Here is a 16,706-nt window from a genome sequence, read left to right on the forward strand (position 1 = left end):
GGTGCTCTGTCCAGTGTTAATTAAAACACTTTGAAGGCTCACACCACAACTCCAGTCTCTAGAGGACTATGAGCTGTGTGTTGTTATCTGCTCTGTAAGTGATTAAATGTTCATTGAATCTGAATGAAAGCGTCCATGTAATATTTGCAGGGGGGTGGATGAAAACTGGACAACATACTGGATGTTTATGCCTCAATGAAGATTAAGAGGATTAGAGTTTTCATAGTAGAGATTATGATGTGTGTTGAGTGGTATATGTACATTATGTTACAACATAAATATAGAAACGTCTAACATTGGACATGATAAGCAACATTATACAATCTTTTATTTTCATGATCTTAAGCCATTATATGTGTGGTTTCACTGTTGCCACGTATACTTTAGAAATATTTCTGCTGGTCTGTTCAATGTAAAATCACATTGTACATAAAACTCAAGCACAGCAACATTCATCATCTTTTAATATGATTACACTGACATGCTAAAAATGATTAGCCTATACAAACATAAGAAATGTTTTCATTTTCAATGCTTCACATTGTTAAACTGAATATTTCTTTATATTTCAACATTTGGAAATGTATTCAGGTCAGCTGTTTGCAGGGAGGAAACACTGCCATCCAGTCAACAGAGAAAGGTCAGTTATCTCATGGATCACAGCATTTCAAATTTAGTCTCATTGCTGTGAATGAGGCACATCCACCGCACAATGCATTTGGCACACATTACTCCAGCACGGTGTTATCACAGCATCTGACTGAGGAATAGAAAGCTTGATAGCTTTACTGGTGTGGTTTACCCCCTTTCGAAGTCATTGCCTGATGTAGATGAAGGTATGATATATTTAAAATGGCTGATAATGGCGGAGGAGGCTAAACGGTTGGATGAAAATCCAATTTTGCCACACAATCACCAGAGACAAGTCTGAATTCGGCTTACATTAACTCAATGTGATGTGGTCACAAAACCAAAGTGATTAAATGTCAAGCAGTGATCGCTTCTCAGATGCTTTGTGGGGAAATTTAAAGCATAAAACCTAAATGCAGGGAACAGCTCAATGTGAACCTACAGACAACATGTAGGAAAACTATGTGGTCACATCAGATTTTATATCTAACAATAATATTCACACCTAAAAGCTAACGGAAAAAAATATATAATTTAACACAAAATTTGGAATGAAGACACTATCCAAATAACTCCTATTGTAACCTACACAGTTTATGTAATATGTGTAATGAGCCCCTGCTGGCTGTGCATGGCTGGTTCGTAGAAATTGTTTGGAAAGACATAACCTGCGGGTAATTAAACCTAAAATGCATACATTTTATGTGACATTGTTTGCACATATATCCAATAATTAACAGTCTCTGGAGTGCAAGAGTGGTGTTGCCTTAGGTGTTTTAATCTCACAGTGAATCAGTGTGACTGATGTGTTGTTAGAGGGGTAAATGTGATGTGAGGCTTTTAGGCACAACTGTCATTCTGAATATGCAGAGCGACTATCAGTCTGTCATCTGCCAGGGTCATCTTGCAGCCACAAACAAGTATGTTACTCAGGTCAAATGTTTTAAGCATTAATATATTATTTACAGGGCTGTCAAAATAAAAAATTAACGCAGATTAATCCATTCCATATTGACGTTTGCATACAGACGAAAATCTGGTGCCACTGATATGTCTGCGCTTCTCTCTGATGCTCTGAAACAGACGTTACAGGAAACACAAACCCCGCTGCATGTGATGCTAGTTAACACAATACCAAAGCCGGTCTACGGAAAGCCGTTCCACTCCCTATTCAGCCCCATTGTACCTACTTTGGTTGCAGTTCCACCAGAGTTCCACTGGGGGTGATCACGGTCCAGTGCAAAATGAATGGGACCCTATGGAACTAGACGGCTAAATTTGTCTCTTTCGCCTGATTGTCGTTGAGAAATCTCAGATTTGATTGTAGTTTTTGCAAGTTTAACATGGATTATAGGTCAAAAGTTGAATGAACGAGTACTTATGCCCTTTCGATTTGTTACAGGTTGAGTTGTTGTTGCCCATAACACGCTAGCATTCTGCTAGTGAATGCTGATTGGTCAGTGAAGGACTGATTACGATCGGAGATCCCACTTGACGGCATCCGAAGCAGAACCAGAATGTCAGAGTGAATATTTCGGCGTGGTCTTTAAAACATTAGCAAACCTCTTTCTAGCACGTGTATTAACAGGGAGAGGCTAACCTGTCAGCTGTGTTGTCGATGCCTCGAGAGAAAAAAGAGCAGTATCTCTGGCCGTATATGTGTATGACGTCATTGACATTTTAAAAGGCTTTTTAGAACAAAAAAAGCGACTTTAAAAAAAAATCTAACACCCAGCAGTGTGCATTTTCTTAGCCTCCCCTTTCGAATGCAACATTCAAATTACTAGACAAAAAATTATATCCTGAGAAAAGTGGATTTTGAGGGGTATAGCTCCATAGAGTCCCATTCATTCTGTACTGGCCTGTGAGCGCCCCCTATATGGAACTCTGGTGGAACTGCAACCAGTTCAGAAGCCGGAAGTAACGAGGGAGTGGAACTTCTTCCCATATTAGAAATTCTTTGACAATACTCAACAGCAGCTAACGTTAGCCTACCGCTAGCTAGTAGCTGGATTAAACACGGTTAAAATGCTGACAGCTAACGCTAAACGGTATAAAGTTTGACTGTGTTTTACTGTAGAGGATTCAACACCGGTATGTAACAATCTGCAGCTGCCGTCAGAGAAACAACACAGACGGTGCGTTCAATGAAACTGGTAAACTACAGCCTCGTGGTGCATTTGAAGTTATTGTAAATGTCCTTTTCCTATCTGGTTGTTGTTTTTGTCGTTCAACAGCAATTTACTAGTGAAATAAGTTATTGTTATTGTTATACATTATTATTAAATCATTTAATTTTGACCATATGGCCTTAGCAATAAACAAGGCGTTCTTTAATGTCACCAACTGTTGTTTAGTACCATTTTTTTTTTTTCTTTTTTTTTACTTTCTTAAAAAGTATCGGTTCAGGCACCGTTAATTATGTATGCGATTAATTTCGATTAATTAATCACAGAGTATGTAATTAATTAGATTACATTTTTTAATCGATTGACAGCCCTAATTATTTAGTATTTTCAAGGATACAGATGCTGTGAATGTTAATAGTTTTCTTATTGTTAACATGTGTTTGCCTGATCAATTCTGACTTCCCTTTTCTGTCTGTGGCAGTCAGCCCCAATATAATTTCCTACTGAAGACAAAAATCTTTAAAAATAGAACCACCAGTATGTAGAGTATATTCCCAAAACAGCTGGGCACTGTAGCTTGTATAAACAGGAATAAACAGTGCAGTGGTTGGGGACTATTTTCAGCGGTGGATTATTACACATTTGGTGCTTTAGTGAGTATTCATGGCAGCAATGTCTACCAGATCCAGTTAGCAACTAGCTGGTGAACACAGTTGAACATTTAGAAGCTTAAGAGCCTCAGGAGTTGGTGGAGACCAAAAACAGAACTAAAATTAGAGCAAATATTTGACTCAAAATTGGCAGGTGGCCAGAAACACGACTCTAAATTAATGATAATGTTTGCCATAACTACTGTAGTAAGTTGTGTTGCAGCTTGATTCTTTTTTCCCCAAAAAAATTAATGCATGTTTAATGCACAATATGATGTAGATCTTTGTTATGGTTAGTCAGCGTACTCAATAAGCACTTTTATTTCTCAGAGTAAGGTTTAATAAATTAAAGTGTTCATGCACAAGTTGGGTACAAAAACATTACAATAAAAAATAAAATTCACAAATAATGCTGTTTATAACACAATAAAAATGTTAAGGTCAGGCAAATGCACCAGTGTAGACACATTAACAGGAAAGGCTAATTTAACTACTTCAAGCTAAATAAAAACAGTTGAGGATGTAAAAAAATACAGCATCATAGAAATTACCCCAGAAATATCAGTAGCTTATTTGTACATCCAGCTATAGAAAACAGAAAAAACTGCACAGCAGGCAGCTAGGAATGTATACTATGACTACTACAGAACAGACAAAAGCAAATCACAGCGCTACACAATCTTATCACATGCTGGGTTACGACTACAAAGCAACAAAGACCTTGCACCAAGCATGCTGGCCTGTCAGCTTCAGAAAATCCCCCGACAAAAATGGGGAGACATAGAGTACGTACAAGTGTAAAGTTCATCATCCACACCCGAAACAGGGGAGGACAGATGTTAGGTCAGCACTTGTCCATACGCAGGGCATTTAAAAAAATTTATCAATCAATGTAATGCACACAGTCATTCAAGTCTTTACACAAAATAATGATTAGCTGTTCTATAAAAGTCCTGATCTGTGTTTAGAATAGTGTATCTTCATTTTTAATGAGCACCTCCACCACCTGTCTCTGGTAGCGGATGTCATTGAGTGCTGTTATGGCGTCCAGGTTTGGTGCACGCATGAGGGTGGGTCCGAAAACGATGGCGAGGTTCTCTGCGTTCATCAGGTTGAATTTCTCATTCTGTGTCACCCTGCGAATATGTATTCAAATTAAAAAAATATTAAAAAGTTAGAAACATAGACTGATTCTGGAAAGAAATCCAATTTTAGCGACTGAATGAAAATTTCTCTACTTTTAAAACTTTCTTTTTTTAAAGCAAGTCCCTACCCATTGTTACTAGTATTGGACCTGCACCTTTTTGCAACACACTCCCAACAATATCTCAAAGTAATGTAACACTATTGACTGATACAGTTAATTTAGCCATCAATAACTAAAAGTGTGCAAAGAACTTGAGATAGTGTACTCCAATTTAAACAATAGTATATTACTTTATAATATATACTACTCTACCTTCATCAAAAAGAAAAAATGCATAATCATCCCACTTTTCTGGAACCCCTTCCTCCATTTCATTTTAACACAGCCCCTTAGCTCTTGCAAAGTTTGACTGCATTGCTCACCTTTTTAAGTGCGCCATGAGGTACTTCAAAGTTTCACTGTGTGATGGTGGCAACAACGCAAGAGCCTCACGGAAAGCTTCCAGCTTCTTCTCTGGGTCTGTGAGCTCTGAACAGAAACATAAAGGAGTGTGTTGTTAGAGTGGCCAGAATACACTCTCTGACCTCAGAGGAGCAGGAATCAATGTAATTATTTCCTGTGGGGTAATAAAAGCCATTTGTCTCGGAGAGGATGTCTGAGGCTGCTTGAAATGACTAATGCAGATAAACATTGTGAATGTGTTCTGGACTATTGTGTTTTGCAAATTAGGGGCATGGAGTTGAATACTTATTCAGGACTTAAGGTCAGTGTTGACTTTCAAAGTCATGGGCTGATATTAAGTCAGTTGCATTAAGCTGCATTTCCGAAGTTCTGTTCCAACTGCAACTGAGGAAAATGAATAATAAATATTTTCCTTTTAATAAATAACAAACACAAAATCTGTTTAAGCATAGTTTTTAATAAATTAGAATAGAAAAGGACTGTGGTTGTGCAAAGTGCATTCAAACACAACAACCCTGCAAACTACAGCCTTAATAATGTATACATTATGTAAGGGATAATGTAGAGTGAGCCGTCATTTTCTATATTGTGTTGGGGTTCTAATTCGCAATCATAACCAGCTTGCTCTACATTATCCCGCTTATTACATGGCTTATTACATGGCTTATTACACGGCTACTCATACAGAGGTTACCCACTGATGACGCCTGCATCCAGGTCAGGACACTTAACTTTACTGCTGATGAACACAGCTCTCTGGCGGAAGACAGGTGGACCCGGAGAGCGAGCTAACCATGGAGCTAACTAATGCTCTGTTTGCACTGTTCCCATTAGCTCTGTTAGTGATCCACATTTCCCCCACCCTCTCTCTTCCTTTGTGATCAGCTAATCAGCGGTATGAGCTCCATAGTAAAACAAATATTGATTTAAAAACGATTTTATTGATTAGAAAATGGTCCGCCAGAGTCTATGATCCAAACTCCGTCCATGGCAATGGTCTCTTATACTGAAATAGGATATATTGGAGGTTATTACATTTGATTTCATCACATACAGGTGTTTCTGTTATTTTGTCCACCATCTTTAGGCCAATATACTGTAGCTGACATCTGTCTTGTGTTTTACGCAAAGCATTTTCTGCAAATAAAAGATGTTTAAAGATAAAATACTAATGTGTAATACTGTAATGTGACTCACATGAGGCAAACTACATAAATACATTTTAACTGCTACACGGACAGCTATATTTAACTGCAGCAAAACACAACACAGTGAAACAGGTGTGTTTCTGACTAATTTGTCTTGCTGTAACTTACTTGCAGCCTCGATGAACCTAGGGTAAGCATCGTATGAGATGATGGGAACAGGCAAATCCCTGAGGTAAAGTTTCAGTGCACCCGCGATGATATTGATGTCTTCATAGGCATTCACTGAGATGTCTGTCTTCTCGCCATCTGTGTGGATGTTACATTAAATTTATTTAGCTGACACTTTAAAAGTGATTTACAATAAGTGCAGTGAACCATGTGGGTACAACCCCAAAAGTGCAAGAATCATGCAAGTATATGTAACTTCATCAAATACATCAAATATACTGATGTACTTTAAGTGCTACATTTGCTTGTTGGTTGGATGTGTGATGGAATAAAGGAGAGGAGAAGAAGAGAGTTTTCACACTGTAAACATGTCTGACATCAACACTTTGACACTACAGTGTGGATTGAGGAATAGAGAGATTGTGTTACTGTGGGTGGGAAAAAAAATCTACTCTCGCTCTGTATTTTGCAAAGTAGCTGCTATCATCCGCCTGGCCTGTTTTATTCTGACTTTCCCTCAGTGATGCATGCTTTCCAGAGCAGGCCATGGTCTACTTTTGCTGGCAGACTGAACATCACAGCGCTGTGAGTTGGAATGACACTCTGTCATGGATGATCTCCCACATGCGGATCTGGAGAAGAGTTTAGCCCACTGCTGCAGGGTTTTTCTTACAGTTAAAATTCAAACTTCACTGGGCAAAGACAGGCTCATTCTCACTAAGTCTACTACTGAATCCCAACACAGCGGAAGAGCCTTTTTTTATTTTATTTTTTACAGCTTTCGTTAAGGTAGTGAGAGTATATCCATGGTTTGTATCCCCTGAAGTCCCCCCTGTCTGTCCACATTGTGAAACCCTGCATGAGAGGGACATGTCAGGATAGGATCTGCCTTCCCAGATGGACACTAATCTTCTACAAATGTGTCACTTTCCCATTAATCTGAAGTGTTCTGTGTGTCTTATGTAAACATATGAAAGCACGCAATGTCATGTTATGAGCTGAGAGAAATCTAAAAAGGAACACATACCTTTGTCAAACGCCATCTTGACTTCTTCCAACGAATCGCTAAATCCAGATATTCTGTAGAGGCCTTCAGACTTCAGTCCTTGTGGAACATACATAATAAAAAATAAAACAACCTTTCAGACACGGTCAGGGCTGTCTTAAGTAATGTAAAAAAAATTCACCAGCATATATCGCCTTGGGTAATTTAGGAGATGCCATTAAACACCCTTAAATATGCATAAGGAATTAAGGATAAAATGTCCACAATGTCACACACTGGAACAACATGGGCAGATGCAAATAGTTTTCTGCATAACTGGGCAAAATAATAGAGACATAAATCAAACTTAGCTACAGACATATATTAGAGGGCAGACAATGAGGGAGAAATGGGTTTCCTACATAGTTGAATGATTTAACTAAAATGCAATCAAATAAGGCAGCAGGAAACAGAGTAATGTATTCCTCATTACACATTCACAATTACCAGCACACTCATCAGTCGCTCAGTCATTCCCCCGCCCAAAAAACATTAACTCAGTTAGCAATGTAAGCAGACTTTTAACACCTCAAATTATATATTGTAGATCGCTTACTACAAAATTAGAGATAAGCTGTTTTACAACAAGCGTCCTAAATATAGTAAACAGGATCCATAAACTTAATTTCAAATGACATTTCAAATGGGTTAGACTCCTGCATAAAATCAGCAAAAATTCTAAAAGTAATTACATTTAGTTATTGCATTTTCTAAAAATATATAATTAATGGATATTTATCAAATTGGATCACTAGGCCTACTAAATATTGAAATTGAAATGCTTTTTAATTCATAGCTTTGAGTACTTTGAAAACCATCTATTGGAATGTGGACATTTCCGAGGGTAATTTTGCAATTTCCAAACCCAGATGTTAATCTTTATGTTTTAGGTTTCACAGATAGAAAATGTAAGTATCCAATATCCAAGATGCTCAGATTCAATTGGTCATTTTCTTAAAAATCAAAAATTTAAGTCAGATGAAAGAAATCAGGTTCCTCAAATTGTCTTGGTTAAATTCAGGCACCAAATTCAAAATAAAAAAATAAAACTTGAACACCCATACTTGGACAACCATAGTTAATCGTTTGAATGTTAAACATTCAGCAGTGACAAAATTTCACAATTAGGTATTCGTTTGCTTGTCAAATTTAAATAATTATGGCCTTTCTGTGCTTCCGTAATTCCTCCTCTTAAATTTGCAGCAGGTCAGCTATACTGTCATCCTTCAATAGAAAGCATCCCTTCACCCAGTTATTATCAGCAAATCAGATAGCTGTTAGGGTTTATCATGTATATGTATATGTTTTCATATTTTCATCTTGGAAAATAAATAGTCTTATATTGAGCTAGACATATGAAACACACACACACACACACACACACACACACACACACACACACACACACATACACACACACACACACACACACACACACATACACACGCATCCTAAACTGACCTCTTGACTCGATCTCTCGTATGCACATGTCCACCACCATCGGTCGCGCTGTATTATGAGCTTTTACCAGGGTTGTGAGGTCACAGCTGTAGACTTTACGGATGTGTCTCAGGTCTGGCTTGCAGTCGTTGGGCACCAGAGATGAACATTGTTTGTGGACGTTCAAACCACAATCTACAGAGAGAGAAAGACATCCAGGAGGTTTAGTTCAGGAATCTTCTGTAGAGTTCTTATTATACAACCAGAATACAAAGTCCTGTGGGTCAGTCATTTTATCTCTCTACTGAGGACTGTTATGCAAATTCCCATTCAACATCAGGTTCATTTGGATTTGGTTGGCTGATTTCATGTGTGTTTTGGCTTGCAGAGGAGCGTTAAATCCTCTGATCAATGTTTGCCCCCTAAATGTCACAGGACCGTTGGAGAGCTCCTCTCTCTTCCCCACACATGGCACTGGAGTCCCCTTGAGCAATGGGCAGATCCAAAGTCACCTCAACAGGGCCATTTGTTTATTAAAAACAGTAATATAAAACAATGATTAACCACAAGACAGGACATTAATCTATCAAATAATTCTGTGTATCTTTTTTCAATTCGTATGAAAGCATTTAATAGTAATTCAAACAAAAAAATGCATTTGATAATAATTACATTTCTGTTTTGTTTCTCCTACATGATGTTTTCAGATGCAGGATGCATCACAATGGGTGTTTAAATGGCATATTAGTCATGATGTCAGTTTAGGTATCCCACATTGCATTTTGTCTTCAGTCACAGCGGATGGGGCCTGAGACACACACACACACACACAGTTTCAGGGCAGGATTCACTTTGTCGGGAACAGAGAAGCCCGTGGAGAGCAGATGCAGAGAGAGACTGCAGCTCTGCTTTGTAACAGAGACCCATGGAGGGAATTAGAGGAACACTGAAAATGCTGTGGCCTGGAGGAGGGATAGTCAGTGCTGCTGCTGTGTGCTCTATTCTTTTCCAGATCCATGCTCACACACAATGGCTGTGGAAGCAGCAATTGAGGCGCTGCAGGCTACACTAGACCTAGTTTCCCAGACTAAAATGGGGCAGCTCTTCAAGCTCTTAGATCTTTTGAGCCATCTCCAACTACTAAAAGGTTTACCAATGCGTTGCTCTATCTGCTTTTTGATTTCAAAAACATAAAAAATAACATTTTCTCAGAAGAAACGCAAATTTTTTTAAATAATGTTTTTAACAAAAAATACTTCTGAGAGCAAAAAAATCTATGCTTCTGGAGGAACTCAGACAATATTGAGATTAATATGGGTCCCTGGAGAAATTCACGCAGCCTGCATTTTTATGCATTGATGCAGAAATGTAATTACTTTAAGAGATGATTCTCTTAAGGATATGAGACAGGCAATATAATAGAGGATGGCCTGTCATCAGACACATTGTCTGCTGATCTCCTGTTGTCCATGTAAGCACACTGACGGCCCCGGGTCCCAGGTGGGGCGGGTGAGGGTGAGAAAGGGACCCCAGGGACACCGGGAGCCGGGAGACAGGGGATGCTGCTTTACTGCACCATCAGCTCTGTCTCCGTTGCTATAGGGAGGAGGCTCCAGCTCAGTTTAGGCGAAAGGGCTCTGAGAAGAGGTTTAATGGTGACTGGTTGCTAATTTCTAATCAGCACATTATCACCATGTCGACCAGCAGAGCTACCAGTTAAAACCGGTCCCTTTCTGACTGGATCTGAAAACAAAACACACCACTTGTATTTGTTAGATGATTTGGTTTTTTTTTTTTTTAACCAAGTATTTAAGTTAAATAGGGGTTGAGCTGCTTGACCTAGCTCTTTGGTTGAAGCCGCTGAATTGTAATGTGTGTGGAAACAGAGTTCCTTCCCCACGCTCTGAGCTCTGCTCCTCATTAAAGAGACATGCCAGCTTTGTTTTCCTTCATGGGCATGATGGGATGAGGCTGGGGGGGCGTACTCTGATGAGGAATTGTGGCACAACAAGCACAAGCAGAGGCTGGCTTTCTGGCACACGGCCAAAAACAGTTCACCCATACAAAAAGAAAAAGGGGGTGGGAGAAAAAAATTTTGGTATGCAAATTTGAGCATCATGTGACACTTCACTGCCCTAGATTCTGGTAGCTGTGGTTGAGACTGAAGGAATGGCAACATAAGACTTTATAAAGCCAAACATATGTGCCTTTTTTTATGTTGTCAGCGTTCAATATCAAGACATTAATAATTAATGCGAGAGCTCCCACAGATTTGTGTGACATACTTTGTTTCATCAATAAAACATCAAAGACACACATCAGACTATATTATAGCACTATTCTGGGATGTGAAACGAATTCCAACAACAGCTACGGTGAAACCGAAATCTCATCACAGTATTTGACAAACTGACGGGGAAATATAACAGAAGCATTTACCTAACAATAACAATGTGTGTATGTTACATCTACACAAAGTAAAGGTATATTCACAAAGGACTGAAAATTATTAGATATTTTTCAAAATATGCTCACACATATTATGAGAAAATGTCTTTCAAAAAATACAAAGAACTGAGCTTTATTGTGTGTCTGCTGCTGTAGTGAGCCTGCCGTTGCGTGTTTACTTATAATGCAGCAAATGTTTATCCATCAAAATCATGGAAGTGGAAACACAGATAGCCTTTGTTTCTGTAATAATGACAACAGGATGAGAAGAACAACCCGAGCCCTGAGCTAAAAAACAAAGTAGTCATTATTTTATAAAAAAGAATAAAGACCTACTTTAAGATTTAAAAAATAATCTGTCAGTGATGACTGTCAGTGCTGAAACTCATTATTCTGCTTGTTTGAACTGATCACTCCATTCCCAAACCCAGTGAGGAAAATAGTAGGTCAAAATAAGGTTTTAACATAGTGTAAAGTACATGTTACATCATAGCTATTAGAGCCCTCGTTTCACTCTATTATACAACCCCTAATCCACAAACTACTGTTGGGATTATCGATGAAAACTCAATAATCCAGCTCCAGATGCACTAAAAACCAAGTAACCCATATACAGTCATGCTTGCAACATGTACCACAAAGCAGTTTATATAACACAGTGTTGATGAGAACAAGATATACCTGCACATTTGACTCCCTGAGCCATCAGTCCCCACATGAAGCTGGCACAGTGTTCACACCAGTGAGGCCCTCGAAAGGTATGGACCTACAACAGAGAGGAGGACAGTGACAGATATTAGTGATGAAGTGCAATGAGAAGACAGTGGGGTTTGCTGCCATTTGCTCCATATACACCCCACACCCTTCTTTACCTGTCCAGGAAACCTGTAGGTGCTGCCGCTTTAAATGAAGCAGAGGAGGAGGATTGTTGTTCAAACAGACCCTCAAACTGACAATACTGAGGTGTAGGTGCAGCTGTGACTCCGAGCATGGGAGACTTTCCCATCATGGCAGAGTAATATTTGACACTTTACAAGAGTGAAGGTGCAAGTTGTCAGGGAAACTTGCTATGAAAACAGTAGGAGGCCACCTTGCTGGTGAAGGAAATGGAGCCCCACACTCCACCAGGTGACAACAGCTGGCCAATCAGGAAGGCCTCTGGGACCGAGAACAAGCCACAACTCTCCCTGTTCTTTGCAATTAGTCAAAATAGAGCAGACAAGACCTGCTTCTGATTGGCATAACACTGTGTGCAGTTTGAGTGAAAAAAATATCACCTAAGTTCTTTGACAGTCTGCCATCATCAGATTGATGTCATCTGACATTTCTTTTCATAGTTAAAGAATCTTAGTACAATTTCACATGTATCTAATCAATTTATGATGTTTAAATGGTCATATAATTATTCTTCTGGTCTGTATCTTTCTTTTCTGTTCACAGGCAAGAGAACCGTCTAAATGCAGGTGGTGAATGCATTTCTTTAGAGTAATTAATTAAAGAGGGTGGGGTATGAAAATGTACTTTAATTTGATACATGTGGTGTGTAACTCTCAGGGAGCTTAATTTGGAATGTTTTAAATTAAAAGACTTGTTTTAACGCCCAGATGTTGTTGATACTCTCTTTATTATTGCTTCACTCAAATTATACATCATCCTTTCGTTGTGGGAGCTTTCAACACAGGAACTATACACTCTTGCGAGTCCTCGCAAACAAAGCAGCAGAAAGAGATTGGTAAGCATCAGCAATTTCAAAGCCTTGAAGGTAATATTCCTCCTGCTGCTCTCCATCCCATTAACCAGCCAAAATAGGACAGTGAGCTGGAGCCAAATAGGGATACACTCCTTCACGGTTTCCCCTCTCCATCGGCCTAATCTCTCCATCTGGTGCTCAAACTAACAGCAGTGGTCCACAGACCACCCAACAGATTTTCTTTTGATAAAGGCTCACTGGACAGACCAAAACAGCTCTGTTTTTCATCCCCTCTTTCTGACTCTGTAACACTCCCCCCTCCACCTCCCATCTCCCACAAGAGAAGCATGAGTAGAAGCCCTCTGGCCACACATGATGAAATTAAAGCAACATTTTGGAGATGCAACAGCTGATTAGAGTTCTTGAAGTCTCACCTTGAAATTGTGGACTTTCTCAGATTTGGGTGTCCGCTCGCTCTCCTTCAGTGTGGCTCTGCGAACCAGTGAGGTGAGCTGTGAATAGGCGAATAGTTTAAGTGGCTGCCAGAAAGTGGCTGGAGGTTTCTGTGGCCCCATCCTCATCACTAGAGCTGCCGCCAGAATATCCTCCTGATTGGCCTCTCGCTTGGCCTTTTGCACCAGGGACTTCTCTTCCTTGTGAACCTCGTAGGACTCTCTAGATGGCATTCTGGTGCTGTAGTCTCCCAAAGCAGATGAAGGAACAACCTCAGTGGAGAGTCCCAAAAAAGGAGGAGAAAACAGTTTGATGCTCAGAGCAAGACTATATCAAATGATATTACTTGCATTGTCCCAATTAAATAGAGACATCACAGACAAATTGCAAATTTGAATGACAAAAAAAAGAGTCTGAAAATAAATTTTAAAAATTCAAAAGGAAAAAAACTGTGGTCCTTATTAAATCTTCTCACAGCAGTGACCGTAGATTAAGTGGAGTCTCTGTAACAGGAGTGCCAGGTTTTATACAAAAGAAGTGCAGCCCTGGGTGCTCATGTGGTTCTCTGGTTGAACGTGTATGCAGATGAGCTGAGTGGCTGCGCTAATCCTCTCCTCCCTGTGCAGAGCTGATATTCTCCCTGGAACAGAGACAGCACACTATTGTGTTTGGATGCCGTCAGGGCGGGCAGAGCGAGGGGGAGGAGTACAGGGGCGGACCCTGTAGTAGTCACAGCAGATTAAATGGATCCCACCAACCAATCACAGCATGTATACACCAGCTTTATACTAGCCACCACCCCGCCCCCCCATCTCCATCAGATATCCAAGCAGGGGACCTTGGGTAGGATGAAATGAGAGTGGGATGATAATGAGCAATGAATGAGTCATGCATCAAGAGTGGGCTGCTGCCTGCAGAACTTGCGACAGCAGAGGGCCGTTGGAGAGGAGCTATTTTCAAAATCATGTTGCCACAGAAACTGACCATGACTGAGACCACGACACGAAGTAGAAAGTACAAATTCAACCAAATAAAAGGAATTTTATATTCTACATTTAGCATTTGGACTACAAATTAAGAGGAAACCAAAACAGAAATTGATGAAAAATAAACAGAAATATAAAGAAACTCTAACAACATAATTCTGTTTCTGTAAGAGCATTGTTTCTGATCCACCATACAGTGATGAAACAGCTTTAGAAACCCCCCCTTTGTGACATATTAATGCACCAAAAACACATTAACATCACATGCCAGTGCTCTGCTTGAGAAAACTTCACTATTATGTGGTTTTAACGTCTTTTATGCATCATGTGAAGCACATGAGCAATTACCTTAGGTTATGAAATAAGCAATATAAATACACTTTTCTTGCCTTACAAATAAACAATGTAAACATCACCCAAAAGGAATTACACAATTTTGAAACTGTATAAAATATTATCCACTTTAATAATTTGTAAATCAATATTTGCTATTATCAGCAGCTTACTCCATCTTCTTACATTCTGATAAAATATACAATGAAGAATTTAAAAACCTATGTCTGGATCCTAATTTCATTCTTTGCAGCCTTTATCTGAATGTTCATTTCCTTGAGGTTTACAGAGATACAAGCATTGTGTTGTGTGCATGCAAATGAAGTATCAAATATAGCATCATGATAGCGATGTGGGAGAAAGGATCCGCAACCTGCTTCTGTAATTCACACTGCAAGTCACATGTGATTATGCTCCCACGTCTCAGAGTCTAATTCAGACTCAGCTGTGAAAGTGCAATGTTCTCACCTTTTTACAGAGGACAGCTGGAGAGGAAGTGACTGTACAGACTCTCCTTCAGAAATCAATGAGGACTGTTATAGCTCTTGTTGCCCCCATCTCAGCAGAGAGGTATCAAAATGAGAGTATGAACAGCATAGGGGAGCAGAAAAGGGGGCTTTGAAGATCAGTGTACTTATGTAGAATGGCATCCTGAACTGGAGTATCTGACGGGGTACAGATCACAACATTAAAGACGTGAAAGGGCTTCCAGTGCTGCAGCTCTCCTCTATTGTGCTCAGGGAAAGTCTCTGCTCAGGATGGTACCCGAGAGTGGTATAGATAAAAGACAGTGAGAGGCTTTTAAATGCACCCGTTCGTCCTCTCAGACCCTGAGCACTTTAGAGGGTTTTGCAGCGTAATTGCGTTGCCTGCTGTTAAGTGCAGAACGAGAGTCTGACTCCCAGGATGTGGTTTACTTTGAACATAGCTCTAATTGACACTGATTGATTTGCTTGTTTCCCAAACACGTCCAGAGATGGGACTCTTGAGGATGGATGTATACCGTGCAGTATCTTTTACATCTCTGTGATGTCCATCTGTGTCCAGCCTGGACAAGTGAGTTTCTTTGAATGTTTAGATCCAGCCACATATAGGATTGGAAACAATAATTCAATCTTGCTATTAAACAATTCAATTCAAATTCAACCCAGAAATCAACAAAATCTCAAAACATTCTTTGTTCAAATTTTATTTCCTCACTCCCTCCCACTCTCTTGTAAGCTCTTAAGATGGTGAAGTGACTATGTCTGTGGGTTAGGAGGGTTGTTACATGAGGAAATGTTCTTCTAATGCACTGTTGACACAGCACCGACATAAAGACTCATTAAGAGGACAGCGATGTTCGCTCTCATGAACTCTCCATGCCATGATTTCTATCTTTCACATAACACTCTTTGTTTAAGATATATAAATAACAGTTATAATAATCTAAATCTAGAAATCCTAATTCATTCAAAGCCAAAATAAAGAGATGCAGTTTTAGTGATACACAAAGCTGATCCACCAACCTCATCCTTGAGTAAAGCTGCAAATCACAAAGTTACATAATGTTATATAACCTAAAACTACAGCATGATGACAAGAGTGAGAGCCAACACGTAGTAGAGTCTAAGAATATAGAGGACTGATGTCAAATCGAGGGAGCGTGCACACTGAAAGCTTTCAGTAGAGCTACATGGCATTACATTTGTGAAATGAGCACAATAAATTTAAATCTTGTTATGCATTGTAGGTCTTCATACTGTGACAGGAGTGACTGTTCTTAATAATAGTAATAATAAAGCAAATAACATATAACATTCATTCTACAAACATTCATCATTGGATGTGGGAGGGAAGAGTACAATCTGAATCACAGACAAAGAAGGGCTACATACTTTTGGCCACCAGCACCGGGAAATACCACATATGCATACGATGCAGCTTAAATCCTTGCTTTTTTTTTTTAGCTGGGCTTGCAAGAAACCTGGAACAAAT

At 39.4% G+C, this 16,706-nt stretch overlaps 1 protein-coding gene across 5 annotated transcripts; it reads right to left on the minus strand.

Moving 5' to 3' along the window:
* Positions 1-4,127: 4,127 nt before the first annotated feature.
* On the minus strand, positions 4,128-13,643 carry chn1 (chimerin 1). Of its 5 annotated transcripts, XM_078262798.1 has the most exons (7): positions 13,392-13,643; positions 11,949-12,033; positions 8,841-9,014; positions 7,362-7,439; positions 6,335-6,472; positions 4,979-5,084; positions 4,128-4,545 (listed from the first exon to the last, which is right to left on the minus strand). In XM_078262798.1, exons 1-7 carry the CDS (start codon positions 13,641-13,643, stop codon positions 4,374-4,376), a joined length of 1,005 nt encoding a protein of 334 aa, XP_078118924.1. In that variant the 3' UTR covers positions 4,128-4,373. The 5 variants fall into 5 exon arrangements, with proteins under 5 accessions (XP_078118924.1, XP_078118927.1, XP_078118925.1 ...); XM_078262801.1 differs by lacking the exon at positions 8,841-9,014; XM_078262799.1 differs by lacking the exon at positions 6,335-6,472.
* Between the last annotated feature and the right edge of the window lie 3,063 nt (positions 13,644-16,706).

This window comes from Sander vitreus, chromosome 11, assembly GCF_031162955.1.
Source record: "Sander vitreus isolate 19-12246 chromosome 11, sanVit1, whole genome shotgun sequence".
Classification (NCBI taxonomy): Eukaryota; Metazoa; Chordata; class Actinopteri; order Perciformes; family Percidae; genus Sander; species Sander vitreus.

Bases quoted from the DNA above. Each gene is read 5' to 3' on its own strand.
- chn1 (XM_078262798.1), bottom strand. From the start codon at position 13,643: ATGCCATCTAGAGAGTCCTACGAGGTTCACAAGGAAGAGAAGTCCCTG. The intron at 6,473-7,361 runs GTATGTGTTCCT...ACATCCACACAG, and splicing joins CAAGATGGCGTTTGACAAAG to ATGGCGAGAAGACAGACATC. The intron at 5,085-6,334 runs GTAAGTTACAGC...GTTTCTGTTCAG, and splicing joins TAGGTTCATCGAGGCTGCAA to AGCTCACAGACCCAGAGAAG.